Source organism: Pygocentrus nattereri, chromosome 25 (assembly GCF_015220715.1).
Source record: "Pygocentrus nattereri isolate fPygNat1 chromosome 25, fPygNat1.pri, whole genome shotgun sequence".
Taxonomy (NCBI): domain Eukaryota; kingdom Metazoa; phylum Chordata; class Actinopteri; order Characiformes; family Serrasalmidae; genus Pygocentrus; species Pygocentrus nattereri.
Genome location: NC_051235.1, coordinates 12,969,475 through 12,993,270, shown reverse-complemented (window position 1 = coordinate 12,993,270; position 23,796 = coordinate 12,969,475). Strand labels below are relative to the sequence as shown.

The 23,796-nt window shown below is 36.7% G+C and overlaps 1 protein-coding gene across 3 annotated transcripts in view; it reads left to right on the top strand.

The window, feature by feature from the left end:
* The first annotated feature begins 1,950 nt into the window (after window positions 1-1,950).
* slc12a4 (solute carrier family 12 member 4) overlaps window positions 1,951-23,796 on the top strand; it is a 43,214-nt gene continuing 21,368 nt past the window's right edge. For 2 of the 3 annotated variants that reach the window (XM_037534546.1, XM_017723980.2), the window contains exon 1: window positions 1,951-2,209. In XM_037534546.1, coding sequence (XP_037390443.1) covers window positions 2,071-2,209 — 139 coding nt within the window. In that variant the 5' untranslated portion in view covers window positions 1,951-2,070. Of the gene's footprint in view, window positions 2,210-15,870; window positions 15,999-23,796 lie in introns of those variants that run through there. The other variant, XM_037534545.1, reaches the window with a different exon arrangement.

The following is a 23,796-nucleotide window of genomic DNA, read 5'->3' as shown; positions in this document are numbered from 1 at the left end:
GAATGCATGTATTTAACAGAAAACAGAAGACCATTTCTTTAGAAGACTTACTTTGAGTTCCTTAAAGAAAAAAAGTTTTTCCAAGTTTCTGCTTCTCAGAATCAAACTCATCGTAAAACCATTTCAATGATGTTGAGTTCTGTTGAGCTCTGGAATTTAAAGTGTCCAGTCCATTGTTCTGAGAACACCAGTAGCTTCTTTGCTTATTTTGCAATTTTGTGTGCATTGTATGTATGTGTGTTTCTTATTCAACCAACAGAGCTGTTTGTGAACATTTACAGACTCAAGGCAGCATCCTACTTATATCCAAACTGTCCGCACCAATCTTTGAATGCAAAACATATTCAGATCCCCTGGTGGCTCCAACCAATAGTTTTCTAAGCATCTAATATATTGAGGAAGAGAACAAAAGATTCAAATTGTACCCAAGGTGTGCCAGTCACAAATAGTAGTGTTATAGTTGCAAGCCAGCCTCCAAAATGACCACATATTCTAAATAAGGAAAAACTGCCTCAAGGAGGAAGAGTGGTTAATAACTTAGAACTGCTGATATTGATGAGTGGGCATTTAAACAAAATAGCTGCTAAAAAAAAGGATCCAAAACACAGAACATGAGTTTCGCAAATTACCACTCAACAATTTTCCAAAAAGGGTCTAATGTCCAAAGACAAAATGCATTCACTATTACTAGTAATTTCGCTCATGAGCTTCACCCTGTATTATTATATTGCTCACTTGCATGACCCCTCCATAATCATTTATTCACTAAAGGAAACTAGAGAAGAACTGAAGATGAATCAATCCTCTTACCATAAATGTACTTCATCAGTCAACATATGTTGCATGGCTTGAGAGACGTTTGTGATAATTTAGGTATGCAGTTTGGACAATTGATGGGATACAAGTTTCTACTACTTGTTAGTTACATTAGTCTTGTAGTTCCAGTATACATCTAAAGAGGCAAACTTCACACACTCAACATAGGTGGGCAGCATGACATCCTGGCCCTAGTGCCAAGCAACAAAACAACGAAACAGTGTAAGCTTTTATAGCACCCCAGTTCTCCGACTTCATGAGAGGAGCATGAAGAGCTTTCATCGGTCTGCTAACAGTTTACTGAAGGATGAATTCCGTTGAGAATTGCTCACGACTGACAATGTGCATTGACTAATGATTGACTAATGCAGTCTAACTATTTATTTCTAGATCTCTTATGCTATAGGTAGACATGAATGCAGTTCATGAATGCAGAATGCTAGCAGGGCTCACATAACTAAAGACAACACTGATTAACCCTATCAAACAGAGATACATCACTTTTGTGATCACAACGAGATTTGAGATGTGTAGATAGTACAAAACGAAAAAGAAATGTTGTCAGACCACCAATAATGCATGTTGATGCAAAGTGTAAATAGGCCTATAGAAACATTCTTTACAAGGTTCTTTTAAAAGGCATTTATGAAAAGAACCATTTATGCATTCAAGTGGTTCAGGGTTCTATATATAAACACTGCTTTTACTTAAGAACCCTTGAAGGAGGATGTAGCTTTACTCTGGCTATGAACATCTAGTTTCACTTCAACCTTTCTTGAAATGACTCTACATCTGCCAAAGGATGACATGGACAGTAAGTCCATGTTAGTAACTCTCCCTGTTTTCTTCTACATCTGTGCAGGGGTGTCAGGCCGCCCTGCCCCCGTCATTGTTCCCTGGCCCTCCCTGGGTGTGATTCATGTTTTTGCAGGCCCTGAAATGAGGAGGGAGCGGGATGAGAGTGAGGCCGGCCAGTGCGTCAGTGCCAGCTGTATTCACAGCTCTTGTAGACGAGGGCAGGGGGGCAGGGCCGGGGGAGTGCAGTGAGCAGAAAGAGAGAGAGACAGAGAGAGAGAGAGAGAGAGAGAGAGAGAGGGAGGGGAGTATGGTAATGTGGCAGCGCTGAGAGGAAGTGAGCGAAGAGCAGTGGAATGTGCTTGGAAGTAGCGGAGTTCAGCTGAGAGCACTAAACCCACTGCTATCTGTCTAAGGAGAGACAGACTAAGACCTTGTTGCTGCTAGACGAATGTAAACATGCCCCATTTCACTGTGGTACCAGTGGAGGACAACCCGCCGTCCAACTATGACAGCCTGGAGGGAATTAACTGGGTGGATTACAGGGACACGGGGCAAGGAGGATACCCTGGACATGGAGACACAGTCAGCTCCGATGGTGAGTTTGTGAAGAAAAGCTGAAGATCACTTCTGAAAGTCTTTAAACTCTTATTTTGGATTCCAATCTCCGAACTGTTATTAAGTGATCATACGTAACTTTAACTTTTCTTGACAACAGGGAGTGTCTAAGTCTTAAGGCAAAGAAAAAGCGTAGGACAGTCTAAATATGAGCTCCGTGGTAACCATGGCAATGCTCCAGTCGTGGGAGTCATGGGAATTTTTTTTCTGACAGCTCACTTTTCCAACTTTTCCTGGACTCACTTCTTATTTGGGACAGTTCCGTTTTCAGACAGAAAGGGAGGATTTAGGAGAAACTGCAGCAGACATTTTTGTCAGTAGGCTGCCATGCCCAACAGGAGTGTGGTGACAAAAGGGAAAACAATTGGAGTGGGGGAGAGGTGAGAAGAGAGTATGTGGTGGCGGGGTGGGGGGGTGGGGGGGGGGGGGGGGGACTGCAGTGCAATAATAAGACAGGCTTCAAGTGTTCCCACTCAAAAGATGGAACTCTCTCCCTCTTTCTTTCTCTCCTACTTCGTGGCCTGTCTTTCTTTTCTCTCGACAGCTGAGTGGGCTGCTCGCACACCTCTGTCTCACTTTTCCCCCACTTTTTCTCTGTCTGTCCCTCTGTCTGTAAGTCTGTTGGTCTCTGTAATATTGCTTTAATGTATGTATAAAGTAAGATAACGAATCACCAGAGAAGAGAGAGTTACTGACAGTGTTTGTTAAGGGTGTATCAAAAAATGCACGTCTGTGTCATATGTAAAAAATATTGTCAGATATTCTCACAAATCTACTTTTCACCTCTTTAGTTAAGTAAATGAGTAAAATTGAATTTACCATCCAAACATTATGGCATTTTCTTTAATTATGAATGCTTATCAGAATTTCCCAGTCTAGTTACACCTGCTAAGTGACAAATGGATTAGAGAAAGGTGCCCTGTGATTTTTTTAGAATCTAGTTTTTACTTCAGGGTATTTTGCAGAACACAGAACAGTAAAAAGTAGGATATTTCACTGTGAAATATAGTGAAGTGAAGGTAAAAGTCTTAAAAAATGTAAAAGTACAGATATTTGAAAAAAGTATGCACAGAGTAATGAAGTACTTGCACTACTTGTTACTGTCCACCACTGCATCCATCCATGGCCTTTGACATCTTATGCAATTGCATTGTTTGAATCTCAAAAGTCACAATTAACTTAACCACACTACCATGTTCAATGTCATACTCTCCTAAAAATAAGAATTCTTAAAGGGTTTATTGCTTAGCAATGAAGCTTTAGAAAGAAAACAACCTTAATTGATAGAGAAGAAGAATTATGAAGAAAATTTAAAAGTTTCTTTAAAGAGCCATTCACTAAATGGTTGTTTAGGGGAAACAAAATTTGTTTTTCTATGGTAGTGGTTTCTCTGTAGAGATTAGAACCAACTTGCATCTACCATCACATCTGTGCCCCACCCTACCTAACACTAATGTATCTGGTCCAGACAATTAAGGACTTCTGAAAAACTTTTGAGCTTTAAGCCATTAACTCTGCTGAAGGTAAAACTCCAGGACCTTACTGTTCTATGGCATCACTTCAAGGAACACTTTTTGGCACCTTTATACGTTCCAAATTAACCTGAACAAGCATGTTGAAGGGTGTGCAGCACACTACCAGTTCCAAGCCAGATACCGCAAACCTGTAGTTTCATTTTTGCTCTGTGTGCAGACATGAGTACAGTCATCACTTTACTTCATTCAAGGTTTGTTCAAAATGATGCAATTGCATGTCGTGTGCTGTTATGAGTTATGATGACAGATTTTGTTAAGTACCAATGATAACAATAACAATGTCATATCAGATGCCATAATGTTTGATTTTAGACACATGCTAATTTTACTCTAGTTTGCCGCCATGACATCAAGCATTACAGCATTAGTTATGACAACTAACAGTAATGCTAACATAACACTTATATTACTGGAAATAGTCTGTCATGACACCTCATTAAGTGTAAGTTTTAAAAGTTTTCTCTTTATAAGTAAATGCATGGTTTGTTTGAGGGGTGTGTACAGATGTTTGAGTTCAAAGGTTTTGGTGTATATATGTGTGTGTATTCTGGCTGATGCAGAAGATTGGTCCAGTGTTGCTGTGGACTTGGAAGTGGCTTGTGTGTCATTAGGAAAGTGTGGGCAGTGGAGTGGACACAGTGCTAAGTTTGTTCCAGTGTGAGCTGAGCACTGTGCAGGCCAGCACAACACACATAGTGTATGATCTGGCCTGCAGTGGAACAGCTACAGCAGCAGCGCATGGGCCTATAAATTCCAGAATAATAACTAATCTCTTATATATCTCAGAAGAAAGACTTTTTAGGATTTGTAGGAAAACTAATGGAAAACAGTGTTAACATACTATACAATTAAAATAAAGTGGTCTTGCCATTTAAAAGTGCTTTTCACAAAAAGCAAGCATGCCTTTAATGAATACTCGAAGTTGTAGTATTAAAAGATTGTATGACTGGAAAACTCAGAGACCTTGGGCTTCTTCTTTAAGCTAGAAGGTTGGACCTCTGCTTGAGAAACAAATGTACAGTAGGACTGAAAGATAGGACTTAGGAACAGGAGATGGGGAAGTGGTGGAGTTTAAGAACTTCATCACAGGAAATGGAAGGTAAAGATGGAAATATCTAGGCAGTTTACAGGAAGCTATATGATGCTTTTGCAACAATATATACCAACTACGAGTTGAATGATTCTTCATTTAATATTCCTTATCTAATCATTCAAAAACCTTGTAGACTAGTCATCATTATCACATAAAAAAAAACATGGCAGGCATCTGTAAAGTATTTTATTAGTAGGTTCTAGTGGCAGATGTTACGGTTTGAGGTGTGAGATGTGCACTGCAGAAGAATTTGTTGTATTTCACTAAGTTTCAGCCTCAGGCATTCTGGCCACAGAAGTACACCAACTGATCTAAACAGCTCTCAGAATCTTACCTCTCTCATAGAATTTAAAATGGTTCAGCTCCATTTCTGACGGTAACAAGCGATCGTTCACTAAGCTTAATGTTAGTAGCAAGCACGTGCTCACCAATACGCCTTTCAGAGCAAAGTGTAGGCCTAATCACTGAACTATTATGCCATTTTAAGAAAGAAATTCCTGAACTGTCTCAAACTGTTAGTTGCCCACAGCACTCATTAGTGAGTTAGGAGGATGGGTTCCCCTTTTGAGTCTTGGTTCCTTTCTCCCTCTTGCACTTAGGGAGTTTTACCGTGCTACTGTTGCCATTGGCTGTAAAAATGGTTTGTCAGTTCAATACCTGCTTTCTCAAGGGAAAAAAAATTCAAGCAATTTTCCTGGTTTTATTCAACTTAAATAAATGCTTTGAATTAAATAACTCAAAAAAATTTAACATATAATCAAACCTGAAAAACACAAATCAACTTTTACCCTGTCCTACTTTTTACAGTGCTACTGTTTCCTGTGTAATATTGTATTTTTGCTGTTGGTTTTTGTTTAAGTAAGAAAAAGATTTCCTGTAAAGCAGCAATTCATTAAAACTTTGGGTACATTTTGCCACATTTCATGTACATAATAGTGTCTTCCTTGATATGAAGAGCAGGTTTTTCCAAAATAATGATTTCTCAGTTTTCTTTATTAAACTACTCTTAAAAGCATGTATTGAAACTCTTTTGGCTCAAAGGTGGTTTAATTGCCTGAAGGGTTCGAGCACTGATGAATGCTGACATCACAACAGGATGCATAAAATGTATGAAGGAATGTGCACTGTACAAATCTACACTGTAGAAATAGCCATGTGCTAACTAGTTTCATTCACCTCAAGTGAAATCTTCAAAACACAACAATCAACTTCTGCCCTTTTCAACCTTTTGCAGTGTTATGTTTATAATGTTATAAGTGTATATGTTTAGAATTCTAATGTAGTAACTGTCAGTTTTGTGGTTTTGTAAAAAATTGCAAGATCCAAACAACTTTCTATTGTATATGTTAAGTAGCTGCAAATGAAAAAACATTTTTATTTATTAGCAAGCAAAATACTGGCAAAATGTTTGACATCTATGAGAGGCAGTTATTTGTATTATAAATTATATTGAGGAATTAGGAATTAGATTTTCACTTATGTATTCAATGTATTCAATTATTACATCCTTAGAGCCCTGTCAACATGGTTTCAAATGTTTAATTTTATGTTGTCATAGTGAAGAAAACTGTTTATCAGTTTGATATTCAAGAAGTCTATATAAATTAATAAAGAAATGTTCCAAAAACATTAGGCTTATTACATACTAAGACTAAATATCCAGTGGACTACAGGGTCCAGTGCCAACTGGCTGAGCCAATGTCATGTTGAAGATAATAAAATTTAGGCAAATTAAGTGGTTAAATAACTTAACAATAGTTGATAGAAAAAAATCACGTTGAGCTAACAAGGTCTATAAATGATCAACACTATTAAATGAGAATATGTGTGGCATGATTAAGTTTAGCTCATACATTTTTTTCATTACATACTTCAGAAGCACAATAGTTGGAAAATCAAACCTGGTCTGAGCATTACAGCCTGCTGCATACCACACAGGCAGGTTTAGCCAAGGAAAGATAAACACATACCAGGAAAGAAAGGGATGACGAGGAAAAGAGGTCAGTGTGTATGCATGTGTGATAGGCAGCTCATTCACAAGGCAAGCACAAGGGAAGGAAAGTTATTCCAGGTCTGTTACAAATGATGGGATAAAGAAAGCAGAAGTCAGAGGAGCAGCTATAATTTGGAGAGCAGGGACTAAAGTTATTAGTCATATGTTTAGTCTGAATGTGAGACAAGTGAAAGATGTCATCTACTTATGACAACAGCTTAATCACATAGAATTACATTGGAAAAGTGCAATTTATTTACAAGTTATGTTCAACATGACACATGCTGTGAATGCCATCCATAATGGTCCATAAGAGTGTCAGTGATGGGTTTTGTTAAAGGGTACACTTTCCTAATTTTGAAATAAAAGAATTGATGTCGTGAGTAAATGCTAAAGTTCCGTACATGAAACTAAGCTGCAAAAACAGCCCGTTATGAATGTACTGTTTTTGTGATGCCACAAAAACAAATACACTTGATCTGTCCATTCAGGTTTAAGCTTTTCGAATAAAGCACAGTATAGGACAGCCAATCAGAACATAGTCACGGTCAGAGCATGCTGAGGTCGCACAGTCAGCTCCATAAGTATTGGCACCTCTGGTTTAAAAAGATCCAGTTCCAAAGTTGTATTATTTTTACATTTTTTATTATTTAACTTTTTTTTTCTTAGACAACATGTACTTAAATGAAAGGTTTGATTTCTCTCACAGTTACATGAGTGTGAGACTGAGCTAGACATTTTGTCATTACTTGTTTTTTACAATCTTCACCAAGTGTGCCAATAATTATGGAGCTGACTACCTGTGTATATTTGTCTTACAGGCACAATTGCAAAAACACCCTGTTTAATTCTAAGGGATAAAGAGAGGTTAGAAAGTGCTCATGCAAAAATGAATTATGACCATCTAACGTGGACCTCGGGGGGAAAAACAAAAAAATTATATACAAGAAAAATGTATGATATGGGGTCTTTTATATATGCTATGCCATTCCCATCTGTAATTTTCAGAGTCAGCATAAGTTAGAAACTTATCTATGGTGTCTGACAGCAGTCAGCCACATTATTAGCTATAACAGGTACAGTGGGTGGAACTGGGGAAGTAGTGGGTTGTGATAGTCCCACTGGGAATGGTCTTTTGAAACAGAAAAACAAGTCTGTGCTATTTTGGAGTGGGAGCTGCCTAGCAGTCCTGAAATCAGGGAATGACCGCATGCTTTTCACATCCTTTCTGACTGCTACAACTAATTCACCTCTTGAAAGAAAAGCATTATTAGTTTTTGCTGAAAGAAAGCTGTCTGTTCCACTGGCTGAGCAGCTTGCTATGAGCCCCTTGCATTGAACTGTCTCACAGATTTCAATTAACAAGTGGAACTGGGCCAGTGAGCTCATATAAAAGTCTCTTAAATCCCTCAAAGGACCCTGCAAACTCCAAAAGAATCTTCCATTCAGTAGTCTGTATCTACACCAACTACTTAATGAACATAATATTAGTTGTAATACCAAGCATCATTTCAAGGGCACTTGATTCTGTTAGTTGAATTTGTACAACTCCTTTGGGCCTGTACAAAATACAGTAGGGAGATTAGCATTTCATAACAAACCCAAACAATAGACATCAATAGATTTCACTTAAATTAAGCTCTGCTTACTTACTGGATTAGTTCTACCAGAGGAGGTCTGGTAATGTAATGTATATGATTGGTTGATTCATACAGAATATGATGATGAAAATATATGCTACTACTCCAAATTACCCCAAATACCCTAGATTGAAACACTGCACAGACATTTACATCAGCATTATGCGACAGATGAAACGCTTCTTAACAATAACAACACGTTATTTATAGCACTAGGCTATAAAAAAAATTAGAATTTAGGTTTAGAATAGAACATTGAGGTTCTTTCAAGATATTTAATTTTCCTTCTCCATGTAATTTGTCCATCAATAAAAATGTCGTTGTCTGGTCCCTATCACCACCAATAATCCTCTTGAGTCTCTAGAATGGAGCATTTTTCATCAAGCCACTTTAAATTACAGTTGTTTACATCTTAACCATTTAATTTTGCTGAAACCTTGAAACATCACATAAATTCCCCTTTAGGTTTTAAGGAGATGCGTTCTGGACATTTAAGAGGTTTTTTTGTTTTTTTAGATTTACTTTATTTGTTTTGTACATTTAGGAGTGAATAGTATTAGTGCACCTTAGTCTGTCTAGCATCTTTATGCAGTTTTAAATACAAAAGTTAAATAATAAGACTTTAATGCACCTTTCTATCTGGTTATTGAATTACATATTCAAAAATGTATAGTATTAATTGTTCTTCAGCTTTGAAAATTGAATATTCTTTTAGCCATCTACACACTTAACTCGCCCAGCCTGACACACACATACACACACACAGATAAGCACATCTCTGATGCCCTTATTAGTACGGTTCTCTCACAGCAGGTTAGCATTCCTCTGGCTTCAAATGTACGATCCTATTACTGTCTTATTAAAGCTCCAAATGCTCTCGAAATGAACCGTTTAAATGGAAAATTGAAACATAAAATGTGGCCTATGCAAAAAACATGGCAAGTATTATATATTATGTTTTATTTTTTGTGAAATATGTTAAACTCTGCCAATAAAAAGAAATTGTGTGCTAAAGTTGGCAGAAAATGGTATATTTAAGTTTGTTTGTATAGTGATATTACTTATATTTACATAGAAAATTAATAAAATGTTTGACATGTTCCAACTTTTGCATACAGCTGTACATACAACACTGGCCTTCTCAACCACTTACAGTTCACTTCTACTGCAGAAGACAAAATAGTCAAACAGAAATGTATAACTGGCTGTACTGAATGTTTTTTCAAAGCTATGTTGTGTACAGAACTTTGCAAAAGTCAGAGATTTATTTATTTAATCTACAGTCAAAAGGACCATTAAATAAAAGTTTAGTTTTTCTGATTAGATATAGGATAATCCACTTGCACAAGGAAAGAGAAGTCAAAGGAAAAAAACTGGTGTTTCTGTCCATCCACTGTGAGAGCACCACTCAAAACCATGAGTCTGAAAAGATGTGTAGCTGTCAAGAAGCTGTTACAGAAAAAAGGAAATGAGAACATTTGCCAATTAAACAATGAAGCTGCTGGTGTGCTCAGAACAATGATCTGGCCAGCAAAGAGCCCAGACCTCAACATCAGTAAACGTGTTTGGGATTACTTGGATTGTGTGCAGCAGAAAATGCAACCAACATCTACGTCTGTATTTGTGAAAAATGTGGCAAATTATCCCTACACATTTGTTTGAAAAACCGAAAGCCTGTAAAAGAACAGAAGCTGTAATAAAGGCAAAGAGTTGACACAGTCACTTTGATACTATATTTAGATGTTGAGGCTTCTATGTAATTTTCTTTTAAATTTACATTTCCTGCTTTTTCCTGAAAACGCATAGTATGTAGACACTTTAACTGGAAATTAAATACATGGCTGGTATCTAACTTATGCACAGCACTGTATATGTCCAAAACATACTGTATAAACAACACTTGGACGGAAAGTTGGAAGCAGCATTTTGGGAACCATTACATCTGAAATAAACTGTTAAGTTTGAGTTCATTCAGCACAATGAGTTGGAAGAATATTGTTGCCTCCTGTCTAACAGCATAACCTGCACAGAATTATATAATACTCTAGAACATGTATCTGTTAAGAAAAAAAAAGAAAGAACAACTATATTTAACTATTAAATTGCATAGAGATTTACATTTGATTCATCACTTAAACTTTTAATCCTTAAGTATTTAAAGTATAACAAATATTAGTTCATAGAAAAAGAAAAAAATATGTTTTTGTGATTAGCATCATGAATCAATAAGTTTGCATTCAACTGTGTGTGTCTAAGTTAGTGGATAGCTACTGGACAGCCGACTAGTTTCTTAAGTACTCGAGTTTTTATCATTCCAGACTCACCTGTTTGGGCAGTTTACGTCTGACCGCAGTCACTCTGATGTGTCACCTTCATTCAGAGAGGGTTAAAAATGTGCCTTTGTCTTGTGGCCTTAGCTAATAGCCTTCATGGCTATTGCGGTCAAAAGTTACAGACAGCTGGTTTGGCCAGGTGTGCACAGTATTCTAAACAACAAGAAATAATGCCTCATGCTTAGCATAGTGATTACAGTAAAACACTACATATGACTGCAGGTAAACGCTCTAAAAAAAAAAAAAACAAACGCACACACAGGAGCCCAACATTCATTATCCGGACTATTAGAGCAAACAGTCTAGCATGCCAACCATACAGAAATCCCTTCCGACAAACCTCAGTGGCTAATCAGCCTAAGCAGCATGACTTCTACCTTAATGAAATCTTTAAAAGTCTATTTAATGAGAACTTTGGCCAATAGGATTTCAAACATAAGCTTCACATAATATGATGAACATAATATGGTGGTAAATGTTTTCTGTGGTTAATCGGCTTCAGTGTTCACTAACACATGCATACACAAAACGATTTTAGCCCCCTGGGTCTTAAGAGAATTAAGGTAATAATGATATAAAAACCTAAGTGCACGCAGAATTCACAAACATAAACATATTAATATCTACATGCAAGAAAACAATCATGTAAAAAAGCAAGTTTAAACTGATCTCATGGCGTATCCATGTAAACCTCAAGGAGAAGGCCAATGGACCAAAAACTATTGTCAGTACTGTGCCTGTTGTGTGTTCTGTACATTATGTCTGGCAACATCACTACTGTGTTGCACTGAAAAGACAGAATTTCCTATCCAGATTTCCTATATGCCTCTGACCAAACTGTTGTTTCCTTAGAAAACTATACAAACACAGATGTCTGAAGAGGACAAAATCAGCAGCTGGATACCAAATGTGTTTACTCTTTCTCTTCTTCAGTGTACTATAACACAGCAGTTTCTACTACTACAAATGAAGGTTCCTAAATGGCTGGCTTGGATGTAAGGTTCTAGGAAAAAGTTAAGTGGTGAAAAACATTCATATTATGTATTCTTGAAGATAAAGGAAAGTCAAGCTTACTTTTACAGCACACAAAGGCAATTGAAATGCTTAACGTAAATAAAAGAGGGTAAAAAATAAGAGGTAAAGACATAAAAAAAGACATAAAAACAACAAAGTAGATTAATACGAAGTTTAAAGATGTGGAAAAAAGTAGGCTCTTCACACTGTAACATCTCCTTTACAAGATACCTTCCAGTTAAAGGTTCTTTTAGGAATTATGAAAGGGATTCTTCCATGGCATCACCTTAAAGAATCCTTTTTCAGTTCAATTTGGCACCTTTATTGTTAGTAGTGTGTGTCATCAGAACATTGCAAGAACTACATATATACATACATAATTGACATATACTGCATATTAACATAGATACATATACTCTATATTATCTATATAAATATACTAACACACACAGGTGAGCCATAACAAACAATCACAGATGAAGCAAAATTATACTATTCATAATCATAACAATAAAAGTTTTATGTTTTCTTGAATCTTTATTGTGCTCATATTTAAAAGTTCAAATCCCTACACTTTCCTATTCTCATTTAATTTGTCCCTCACTTGCTTTTTCCTAAATTATAAAATTATAAAGAAGTGTGGGACGCCCGAAAGCAGTTACTTAGACAGGGTCAGGCAGTATCCAAAACCAATATAAGTGATTTAAAAGCATTTATGTCTGTTTTTTGCCATCTTATCCTGTGTTATTTTAAAATAGACAATAATCAAAAACTTTGGTTTGTGTACATGGTCATGAACACACTGCATAACTTTCAAGCCATCATTCCAAATGTCAAACCATCTAACAATTGCTAAATGGCTATCCAATAACTTGGATAATACAATAACAGCTCTGCTCACCACAGAGCTAACTGGCTAATTATAGCACCAGCACAGGTTTAAATGATAATTCAAATCTGAGGGAATCAGAAGGCAAGCAACTGGTTAAGAAGGCAAAATTAAACCTGTTCCATGGTGTTTAGCCTGACTGGCTACCTCAGCGTTACTGTAGCAAGCTGGCTACAGAGCTCAGTGGTTCCACACACCATAGCACAGGTTTGATTCTGACTAACTGCCGGTCCTCTGAAACAAGTATTGATAGTAAAACACTATGTCTGAGTATAAGCTGAGTGACTGGTGTTGGAGTAACAGAAAGCCAAATGAAACCTGTTCTGTGGTGTTTGGGAATGTAGCATTTTGGCTAAGCTAACTATAGCTTAGTCAGCGGGTCAAATGTACCACACAGCACAGGCTTGATTCCAACTAACTGATGCTAAAATGAACTCATTTTGAGGATCTCAGTGTAAGTCGAGTGACTAGTCTTAGGTGAAAGTGAAAATCAATTGTGTTCTGTGGTGTGTGTGGCTCTTAGCTTTAGCTGAGCTAATGTCATGCTTAGTTTTTTCCTGGCTCTGATTTTTCCCTACTTTCTTTCAGCACCACCTATTAGCGAACACAGTGAAATGTATTTATTTTTAAAATTTTGAAATGATCATTTCATCAGCGCCACTAGCACAAATACCGTATTACCATTATACTGCCCAACATCACTCAAAGACTAACCTAAAGGTTTGCAAGCAAAGGTGCTAGTATACCTTCCACATTCATGTATGCAGAGGAAGAAACCACAGCAAACTGACTCTCAAGAAGTGCCATTTCAAATTCTTGAATATTGAATATCTATGTAATAGTCATCAGGGTTACTTACTAGTGCTATAATCAAACTGGGAGAATTTATATCTTTAGTTTTCAATTATATTATGTGATATTGTTTAGTTGTGTAGCTGTTTATATATATTGTCTTTGCTTTATTTTTGATTTGTGTGTATTCCTAAATGTATGACACCGTCCTGCCTTCCCCTGCCCCTTACCTCTCCCCTCCCTTGTTATAAAACATGATGAAAAATGCAATAAAAAGTTGATCACAAAAAAAAAATAGAGCTATAATCATTATGTATTAGATAAGAAAAGATGACCATGTGCACACAGTCCTCTTCCAATGTAAAGGACAGAGCAGGTATAGGCCCTAATTCACTTACACACACAAACATAACATGTAAGCAGTAGACTTGTGCTGCGTCAGCCTTTGATCTGAAAAGCTGTATGGAATGCTTCACAGAGCACTGTTAATGTGTTCGGACTTGTCAACACAGTTTGTTGCTTTCTCTCCTGCAGCTGCACAGTCGGTGATTCTGTGTTAAAACACTCTTAGACTTTAATCTTTATAATGAGACTTCCAGTATAAGCTCCCACCCTGTGCCCCTATCAAACCTTTTCACTATGAATCAGGACCAGGCAAGGCATTTTAGAATTAGGCAATTTATAGCATTTCAGTAGCAACAGTGCCTGGAAAAAAACATGCTATTTAAACAGGAATAACTGCACCACAGCTATCTTAGGAGAGTTTATTAGCAATTAATAACATGGAAAATGCATGCGTTGCAGTATACATTGCCCATCCATGTGCAGTGAAGAAACAAATGTAATTCACTGAACCAAATCAATCCAGATTCATTGCTTTGAACAGTGCCGAAATAACACCCAAATAACACATGGGCCACTTTTTCATTATGACCCCTCCTCAGTCCATGTGGATTCCAATCTGAATAAAGGACCAATATCTCAAGAAAAGATCAAGACCAATAAAGGCACATATTAAGTGTTTCAGTGCTGCTCACTAGAGGGCACCATTATACTAAATTTTACTTTCAATCTTCTTCCTTAAATTCATCATCATCATAACCGTGTAAGACCTTAAGAATAAGAATAATTCCACTCTCCATTTCTATTTCTACATCATTGATAACCTAATGGACCTAATCTTTCTTTTCCATTTCTCAACTGTCTGAATGTGGTTGTATTAGGATAAGTGGAGGCTGGAGTTAATGGAATGGTGCTCTTCTCTAATGCCCTTATATGCTGATCTAAAATCACTTTCTAAGAACTCTAATCACCAGGAGAAAAAAAGAATGTCCGTTTTTAAAAGGACATAAAAGGGCAAGCTCTATCTGATGCTATTGAGTTGTATAGGATTTTCAGTAGTTTGTAAAACAGGAAAGGCAGGAATAGAATGATAAGATCGATAAAAATTAATAAAGGACACCAGACAATGAAATAATGCTATGTTTGGTCATAGTACTGGCCATAGTGCAGGGGCTGGCCATAGTATTCATATTCACGTTCATACTTGCATGTGAGTGGAACTGGAGCATGTTTGTGATGCATCACTACTTATTTGAGCCCTAAGGGCACGTGCAAGGGTGTGTGTGTCTGTGAATTTGTGAATTTATCATTTATATGGTAGGATTACTTTCAACTACATACACACACATATGCAAATTTTCAGCCTTTGTTGCTGAAAAACAGAATAGAATAAATATAGTCAATCTGTTTGTCATCTTTTCCAAATCTCATTCAGAGGAGGTCAAATATTGCTGTAGTTATCGTCCAGTATCTGGTTTATCTTATCTTTATCTTATCACTTCAGTAAAGTAAATCAAGAGTGATGTACTTTAACAATGTGATGGTTGAGGCATCGAGGAGAAATCTGGAACCAAACTTTGTTCTTCAAACAAGATCACAAGTCCTCAACAGCTTTATTGAAAATAAAATAAGGCCACTTTACTTTTTACTGTATTTATATATCTATTCTAATATTCTGTGCCATATTTTTATGAGCAAAAATTCATTTATTTCCAATGTAAATGGTTTTAAACAGAATGCTTAGGTGCCTAAAGCTTCTACATAGTGTTGTATTTGCCTCTCTCCCTCTCTTTCTCTCTGTTCCCTCTGAGAAACATAGTATTAGTCCTCTGCTCTCTCTTTCTGTGTGGCACATGAGTGTGTGTGTCGCCTTTTCTGAGCAGCAGCATGGTATTAGGCTTGCTCTTTTGTGCTATGTGTGTGTGTGTGTGTGTGTGTGTGTGTGTGTGTGTGTGTGTGTGTGTGTGTGTGTGTGTGTGTGTGTGTGTGTGTGTGTGAGTTTACAGTGGCCTGGATAGAGGTCGATTATGCCCAGGGCTCATAACGTTGCTCACACTACATCACTCAGAGAGACATGCTGACCCACAGCAATGCTAACGCTAACTCCTGCGCTAATGGCATACTAACCCAAGACAAAGGTGAGTGGGACTTCAGAATATGCAAAGAGAATGAAAACAAGACATTTTCAAGTATGTTTAGGTGGTCTTCATACAAGGCAGCAGGTTGGATGGAGTTTCTTTGGAGAGGGTCAAACTCTGGGACATATGACCTTCGTGTTAAGAGTTGGTTCACAAGGGGAAGGGAGATGCGTCACTACTGGTGGGGGATTTCATTTGGAGTTGATAGGGTTACAGAGCATGCATCCAAAACAAGAACATGTTTTTGACAAGTTGCTCTACCAAGGAAATCTGCCCATCATTAAACATCTCAGTCTGTCTGCATCCTCTCCATACCTGCTATAGAGAAATCATTGTTCTAGCATGGACTTGGCACTAGAAAAAAAGAGGACCCTGATTACCCTCAAGTTATTTTTGAAAGAAACACATTTAGTAGTTTTAGTATATCATGATTGTTGTAACAAAATCTTGTTAATTTGATAGCATTATAAGAGAAGCAGCACCATTCTTAACTTTAATATACATTAATGTATAATTTTAACCATTTCTGTTCTGGTCAGTTCTTCATGAACTGTTCACACAATGTAAAGAGCAGCTTGCCTGGTTTTAGTTTTTCAGTGTGGATATTCATCTTAATTGTGAATACTAGTTAAATGTAGCAGTAATTGTTGTATGTTTGGATGTTGACTGTTTGCACATTTTTTCTTTAGATTTGTTTCAGAAAGCTTCAGTTGTTGGACAAAGAGCATTCCAAGTAAAGCACAGAATGGGATGAAAACAATCAAATTCTGTGAACTGAGATAGAGTGCAGAGTAATTATCAGAAAATGAGAGAGAGGGCAGAAGAATGGCTTGTATTTATTTCAGCGTTTGTAACATTGAAGAATTTTACTCAACACTTCAAGTGTTGCTGTTCTTACAAGAAGTGGTTGCCAAAGCAAAGTAAACACTGACCTAGATGTTGTTGTGGACATTAAGCCATCTATTAGGATTTGTCATGTCTCCTTTGGGGTTGTACTGTGACGAAAAAGATCTCCGATTTATCCATGTAAACAACTTAATTATAGATTGTCTGCAAGTAAATGAAAGATGTTTTTACCAGAAACATGATTTAAACATGTGACCCATAAACTGATTGCATAATTTCCCGAAAGGAAGAATGCTGGCGTGGTAAATATACAGTAGATCACAGTACAGTAATTAAAGTAACCATGGCTTGGTATCATAGCTCATGGGGGAATGAATGTGGGTGTGTGGAAACGCTAGCAGGGTTGAAAATCTCTCATATTTCTGGGTTTAGTTGTGCAAGAGATGCTTCAGATTCTCATTTACTCTGTGCGTATATATTTTCAGGGGTGGAAAAAATTCAGAAAATCACTACATAAGTAAAAGTGATAGTTTACTTGAGTACAAAGGCTCAGATCATTATTGATGCATCACAAACATGTTCCAAATGGACTGCAGTCTGTAATTGTAGAACTACAAATGGCACCTATATGGTAAGTGGAGTTAGTGGTAATTTTGATAAAGTGGCTGGTTATTTATTCGTACCTTTTCATAAGCATGGAGATGAGACAGGATGAGGTGAGTCAATAGAACTTAGAAAATATCATTTCAATGGTACAGTTATGTACAGAACGACTACTTTTAACCCATATTTTGACTCTCACGAGTCAAATGTCAGCTTTGCTTGACTCTACATAGGACTCTGTATAAATGTAGATATTTGTATGAGTGTGTGTGCATTGTGAGCGTGAGTATTTTATGTTGGTTTAATATGTATAAACTCGAATATAGTTAATCAAAGACATAGACGACTAGTCATCATTACCATGTTTTTAAAAAAGTGAATGTTCTGGACACTTTTTAAACTATTTTTGTTACTAATAGGGATTTATTCTAGCTGCAGATGCTTCGCTTTGAGGTGTGAGCTCACCAGAGTTCTTTAGAAATCCAATTGTTGCCAGATGGTTTTTGTAGTTTCCAGCAAAGAAAAAAATCTGATCTTGCCAAAATACACGAAAACCCTCTCAAAAAGTAAACATCAAAAACTGTTTGGAAGGTCATTTTATCCATAATATGAAAAAAATACATTCAACAAACATTACACTAATAATAAGGTAGTGGGTATGTTAACCACTGTCTTGCTTATGACAATTTGCAGATATGTATTTGTGTTGTCTAAGTGCGATAAAGTGGTTTTATTTCGGACATTAACTGGACATTTCTCTCTTTAATTTCTCAATAATTTCTCAATTAAATAAATGTGCAAAAAAAAATCACACCTACATGTTCTCACTCCTCAGAATACAGGGAACAAATTACAATCAAATATATTGTAAAAGTAGGCTCTGAACAACAAAGCACAGACACCTTACTCTTTAAATGAGTGAAAGTTTACATTTTAACACATTAACGCAGATTTCAGTGGCTGTAGTGGTTATTTGGAGTGATTGTCAGCTTAGTACAGGTGGGATATTTAATATAAATTATAAGCTTAGATACAGTAATACATTTAAATTGAAGAAAATATTATTAAAAGTAATATAAATAATAATAAAGACTCAGAGAATGTGTGTGTGTATTGGACAAGGCTGAAAACCACAATTGAAAGCCCATGACATTCATCCCCTCAGACAGCACTATTAAAAACTGGTGTGCTCCTGTAATTGAATCACCACCTCGGCTCTGGAATACTTTGAGAAACTGAAACTTTCCATAATTCGGTTCATTGCTCTATTCGCAAATGCCAGCCTGCACTATGCACAGTAGAAGCCACATGTCAACAACCTGAAACTCTTCTGACTTCTCTGGGCTTGAGCTCATTTGAAATGGTCTAAAACACAATGGAAATGTGCATTGTGGTCTGACAAGTCTAACATTCAGATTATTTGGGTAACTTGCATATCTATGAAGGCACGATTAATGCTGAAAGATATATACACATAGTGGAGCAACATATACTGCCTTTTAAAAGCTGTGTTTTTCAGCGACATCCATGCTTACTTCAACATGGTTATGCCAAGAAACACTCTGCTTGTGTTACAACAGTACAGCTGCATAACCAGAGAGTGCAGGTTAAACTGGCCTGCGTGTTTCCTACTGAAAATATGCAGTGCATTTGGTGCAAAATACAACAATGTAGGCCACAGACAGTTGCGCAGCTGCAGACTTGAATAAACGAAGAATAAACAAGTTTGTTTTCACAACTGTATCAGTTGGCATCTTCAGTTTATAAAATGTTGGAACTTTTTTGGAATGTGTTGTATATTTACAAAAAAAAAAAACAGTGTTCATAAGGCAAATGTTCAAGTTCATAAGGTAAAACATCAAATATTGTTTTTGTTTTTAATTGAATACAAATCAAACTGAATTTATTAATTTGATTTATATATAATGATGCTTTTAATGGCATTCCACATACTGTCCCAACTTTGTCTTACTGTCCCAACTACTAAAAATCCACAAAATAAAAAAAGTTGTGGTAGGAACATAGTGGAATAGGTCATTCATCCAACAACAACCTTCAAAGAGTTTCAATATCACTTTGTTGATATTTAGGAATAATTTAAAAATTACTTTTAAATGTATTACTGTGTGTATGCTATGACTTACTACAGTTGAAATACTGAATGTCATTCAGTCCCTTTTGTACCTGCTACAACCTTCAATGTGTTTATAGGTTAATTTATAGGTGTATAATAATAATATAAGTTCTTTAATGTATTTATCATATCCATGCTACATGAATTTAACGTAATGTCTCATCATTACTATAGTGAACTAAAACTGTTACTAAAACTAGCAGCGAAAATGTGCTTGTTAAATGTAATTTTCAAAAAAATGAAAACTGAATCAAAACTATGATGTTATTAGGGAAAACTTAAATGAAATAGAATTACTAAGAAAAAAAAGTTGTTGTTTTTTTATTTTTAAAAGCTGGAGCTGAGCTGAACCCAATCTACCGTTGCAATAATTTTATCAGATACAAATACACATTAATCAAATACAAGACTAAATCACTAGATTAATGCACCCTTGCACAAACTGAAACTAAACTACAATCAAGACCAAAATGAAAAAGTAAATAACAATACAAATTCATGAAAATTTCAAAAACTGTAATAAACCTGGTGTTAAGTCTCTCCTCAGGTGCTTAGTACAAACTTTAAGGTGTTTCACTATTACTTGATTTATTTTTAGTAATAATTTGTGATGTTTAATTTATTACTGTACAATAGGATTTATATTCAACATTACATAAAATGTAAATGTATGTCATGATTGGCTCCTCCCACTCCCCCATGTGCCTGGTGTTTACTTCCCGGTCCTCCATGTGCTTTGTTTTGATACCTCACTGTCCTGCCCCCTTGTTTCCACTTGTTTTCCACCTGTGTCTTTTGATCCCTTGTATTCCCTTGTGCTATATAAGCCCCGTGTTTGCCCTGGTCTGGGTTGGTTTTAGTATTGGATGTACTGTTTGTAGGCTTGTTTGACGTGCGGTATGTATGTGCTGATTGTTTGTATGTATGTATACGCTGTTTTAAGTACTGTTTGTAGTGTTTCTCTGCTAGACTCTGTTTTATGTTCTTTGAGTTACGTCTGCCTATCGTTCAATCCTCTTCCAACTACGACCCTGGATTTGCCCAAAATAAAACTTGCTTATCTCAGCACACGCGTCCGCATCATCACTCCATGTCACACTGTATTGCTGTATCTGTGCTACATGACTTCATCTGTAGAAAACCAATCATTCCATTAGGTACCTAGTACAACCTTCAAAGTGTTCAAAATTGCTTTGTCAATTTTTTTACTTTTTTTTTTTAGATTTTAACATGTATAGATTTATTGCTGTATCTGTGGAATTGGTCTTTTATGTAAAATCTCTTGTGTAGTAAGCTGAAAATCAGTTCTGCTCTCTAGCCAACCTCACCACCAGAGGTCCTTCTCCCCAGAGTTCTGAGCGGATGCTATAGTTACACATCTGTTAGTCATTTCACTGCTCTCCCTATATTTACTCTCCTGTCCCACCTTCAGAATCTGTAGGTTGACAAACATTGCTGTGATGTCCCACCACTAAGATCTAGACAGCTGGTCTGGCGTTGCACACAGGATCTATGCTTGAAACAACACACTACATTGGTCTGTTTAAAATACTTAAGCAAATAAACTTTGTCTTTATGACTGCACTAACTCTCCCCATCTATAGAAACTTTCCCAATTTCCATGCTTCCTTACTAACACCAGAGTTCCTAGTAGGTCCAATTCCAGTGCTGACTGTCAAACCCAGTCCTCTACCGGCCACTGACATCAGTTCTGCCTCTATGGTTTGGAACATACTGGATTCTCAGCATTGGGACCACCAGCTGCATCTTATTGACTGGGAAGATTACAGCCCTCAGGAGAACTCATGAGTCTTTTCAGAAGATATCCTGAACCCTTTTGCTCATTAATGATTTTCACTGTGACCATGCTGATTGCTTCCAGGCCCAGGGGCAGATCACAGTGGTCTTTGACTCCTGCCTGGTTTGCATTTTTGGATTTTTGCCCTTAACCTTTAGACACTTTTGCCTTACTTTGCTCTTTGGATTATGGTTTTGTGGAATTAAAACCCTGATACAATGTAGATCTTCACAGGTTTACAGGTTGTGCACATTTCAGATGCTACCTTAAAAAGTAACACAGTAGTACTTTGTGGTGCGGAGCCCTTACATACAGCAAAATTTATCAAGAGATACTTTTGGGATATATTTGGTTGTAGTTTGTTTTCTTTGGTCTCAGGAATGAGAAAATGTAGATCTTGCACATGTATTTTATGTACAGTGCACATCTACTATCTACTTGAAAAGCAATGTTTATTTCCATATATTGTATAACTCAAACTCACTAATGTATTAACCTACTTAAAAAGATTTTCTGTGGAAAATCAGACACATGATCCCATGCAATTTGAAAGGCAAATGAATGGCAATAACATTTCAAGCATAACTATTACTCAAACATATTTTAAAAACTTTTACCTCTGCAGATCATGGGTCTTTCCAGGTTCTACCAGCGCTTTTGCTCTTTTACATCCATCAAGTACAATAAGTTAATTACGCTATATAGATTGGGCTGCATGACTTTTAGGCAAATGAATGTCAGTGATTTTATTATTTCTTTATTTTATTTCATGCCTTAGTCAGGCACAAACAACTGCTTTCACATTATTTAATTACATGAATCAGCCAACAAAGGGCTTATGGGTTTGGCAAGAACAATCTGAGAACACTGATGGAGAATTTAAACTGGCTGTGGTCAGTGCACTGTCCGACAGAAAACAAACGATTGTTAATCAAGCTAAATGGCATTAGCAAGAAGTTTTATCTCCACTCACTCCGTTTTCCTCCTGTTTCATCAGTGCAGTTTTTACCACTGATACAATGAATACAATAGTGCCGGCTAGTGGATCTCTGCAAGGCCTCGTATATACAGTAGCAGAATCACTCAGATTAGCTAGCTAGTAAATGTAGTTAACTTATTTAAATTCAATTCCATTTCGTCTATTTACCCCTATTTTACCCCCTTGTTTTCGAGTGTCACCCTAACCCCTCTAACCCCTTGGAACGGAGTTACAAAACATTGCTTCATTAACAGGCTACTAGCTGTGCTCTGCAGGCGACCCAGCCTGTCTTCAGTGATAGCAGAGGAGGGTAAAGCTCAGCAACGTCGCTGCTGGGCTTTAGTTACATTTAGGGCATTATATGCTTTCAAAGAGGGGATATAAGACAATTATTTATTATCGCCCACCTCTAATTCTTTGTTGGTATGAAACTGAAGCTAATTACCAGCTTCTTGTTCAAAGTTTCCCATTCCACCTTAAATGGTGCAGCAGTTACATTCTGGTGCTTCAGGCGTCAACACTGCTGGACTATTTAAGGTGGAACAGGAAAGTTAGCTAGCTAGCTACCGAGACGTTAGCATGTTAGCGATTTTTTATTGATAGTTATGTAGAAAACAACCATAATACATTGACGTTGCATTAAACTAATATAATACAATAGTTATCGTAATTTGTTTAATGGAGAACATGCTTATATTTGTGGGTTTCTTTGGTTGGTCGCGCAGCCATGTCGGTTGTTCTTTATTTCCTCATAACACTCTGTTTGAAGTGAGCCTCTGAAAAATCTCCATTTGGAAGGCCATATAGTTCTATATGGCATATATAACTCATATATATGATAATATATATATATATATATATATATATATATATATATATATATATATATATATATATATATATGAGCATATATAACTAACACTTCGCCCTACCCCTCAATCTCAACAAAAATTGGGACACCCTAACCCTAGACGTGAACGCACAAAACACTGGGCTAAGGGCTAAGTGGTATTGTCAAGGAGTGAAATGGGATTGGGCCTTAGCCTTAGTGTGGTAGCATAGAATTTGTTATTGTTATGACGATTAAGTGAATATTCTGTTGTTTAGACCGCGCATCAGACTCCATTCCTTGCGGGTTAAATCACTGCAGGTCTCAGTACACTGCCTCATCAAACACACCTGATTCAGCTAATCAGCTCATTATAAACTGAATTTGGAGTTTTAGATGAGGGTAAATGCAAATCTCCATAGCATTTTGGCCCGAAACGTCTCCAGTTTGACATGCCCGATTTAGACAATGCACCGTTACTTGTCTAGTTGTGGTTATTAAAAAAGAATATTAGTTGACTTGCAGTAAACTGAGCATCATCATTTGTAAAGCTTATTATAAAAGGTGTAGAACAGCATGTAATATTTTACCCTATAGTTATACAGTAGT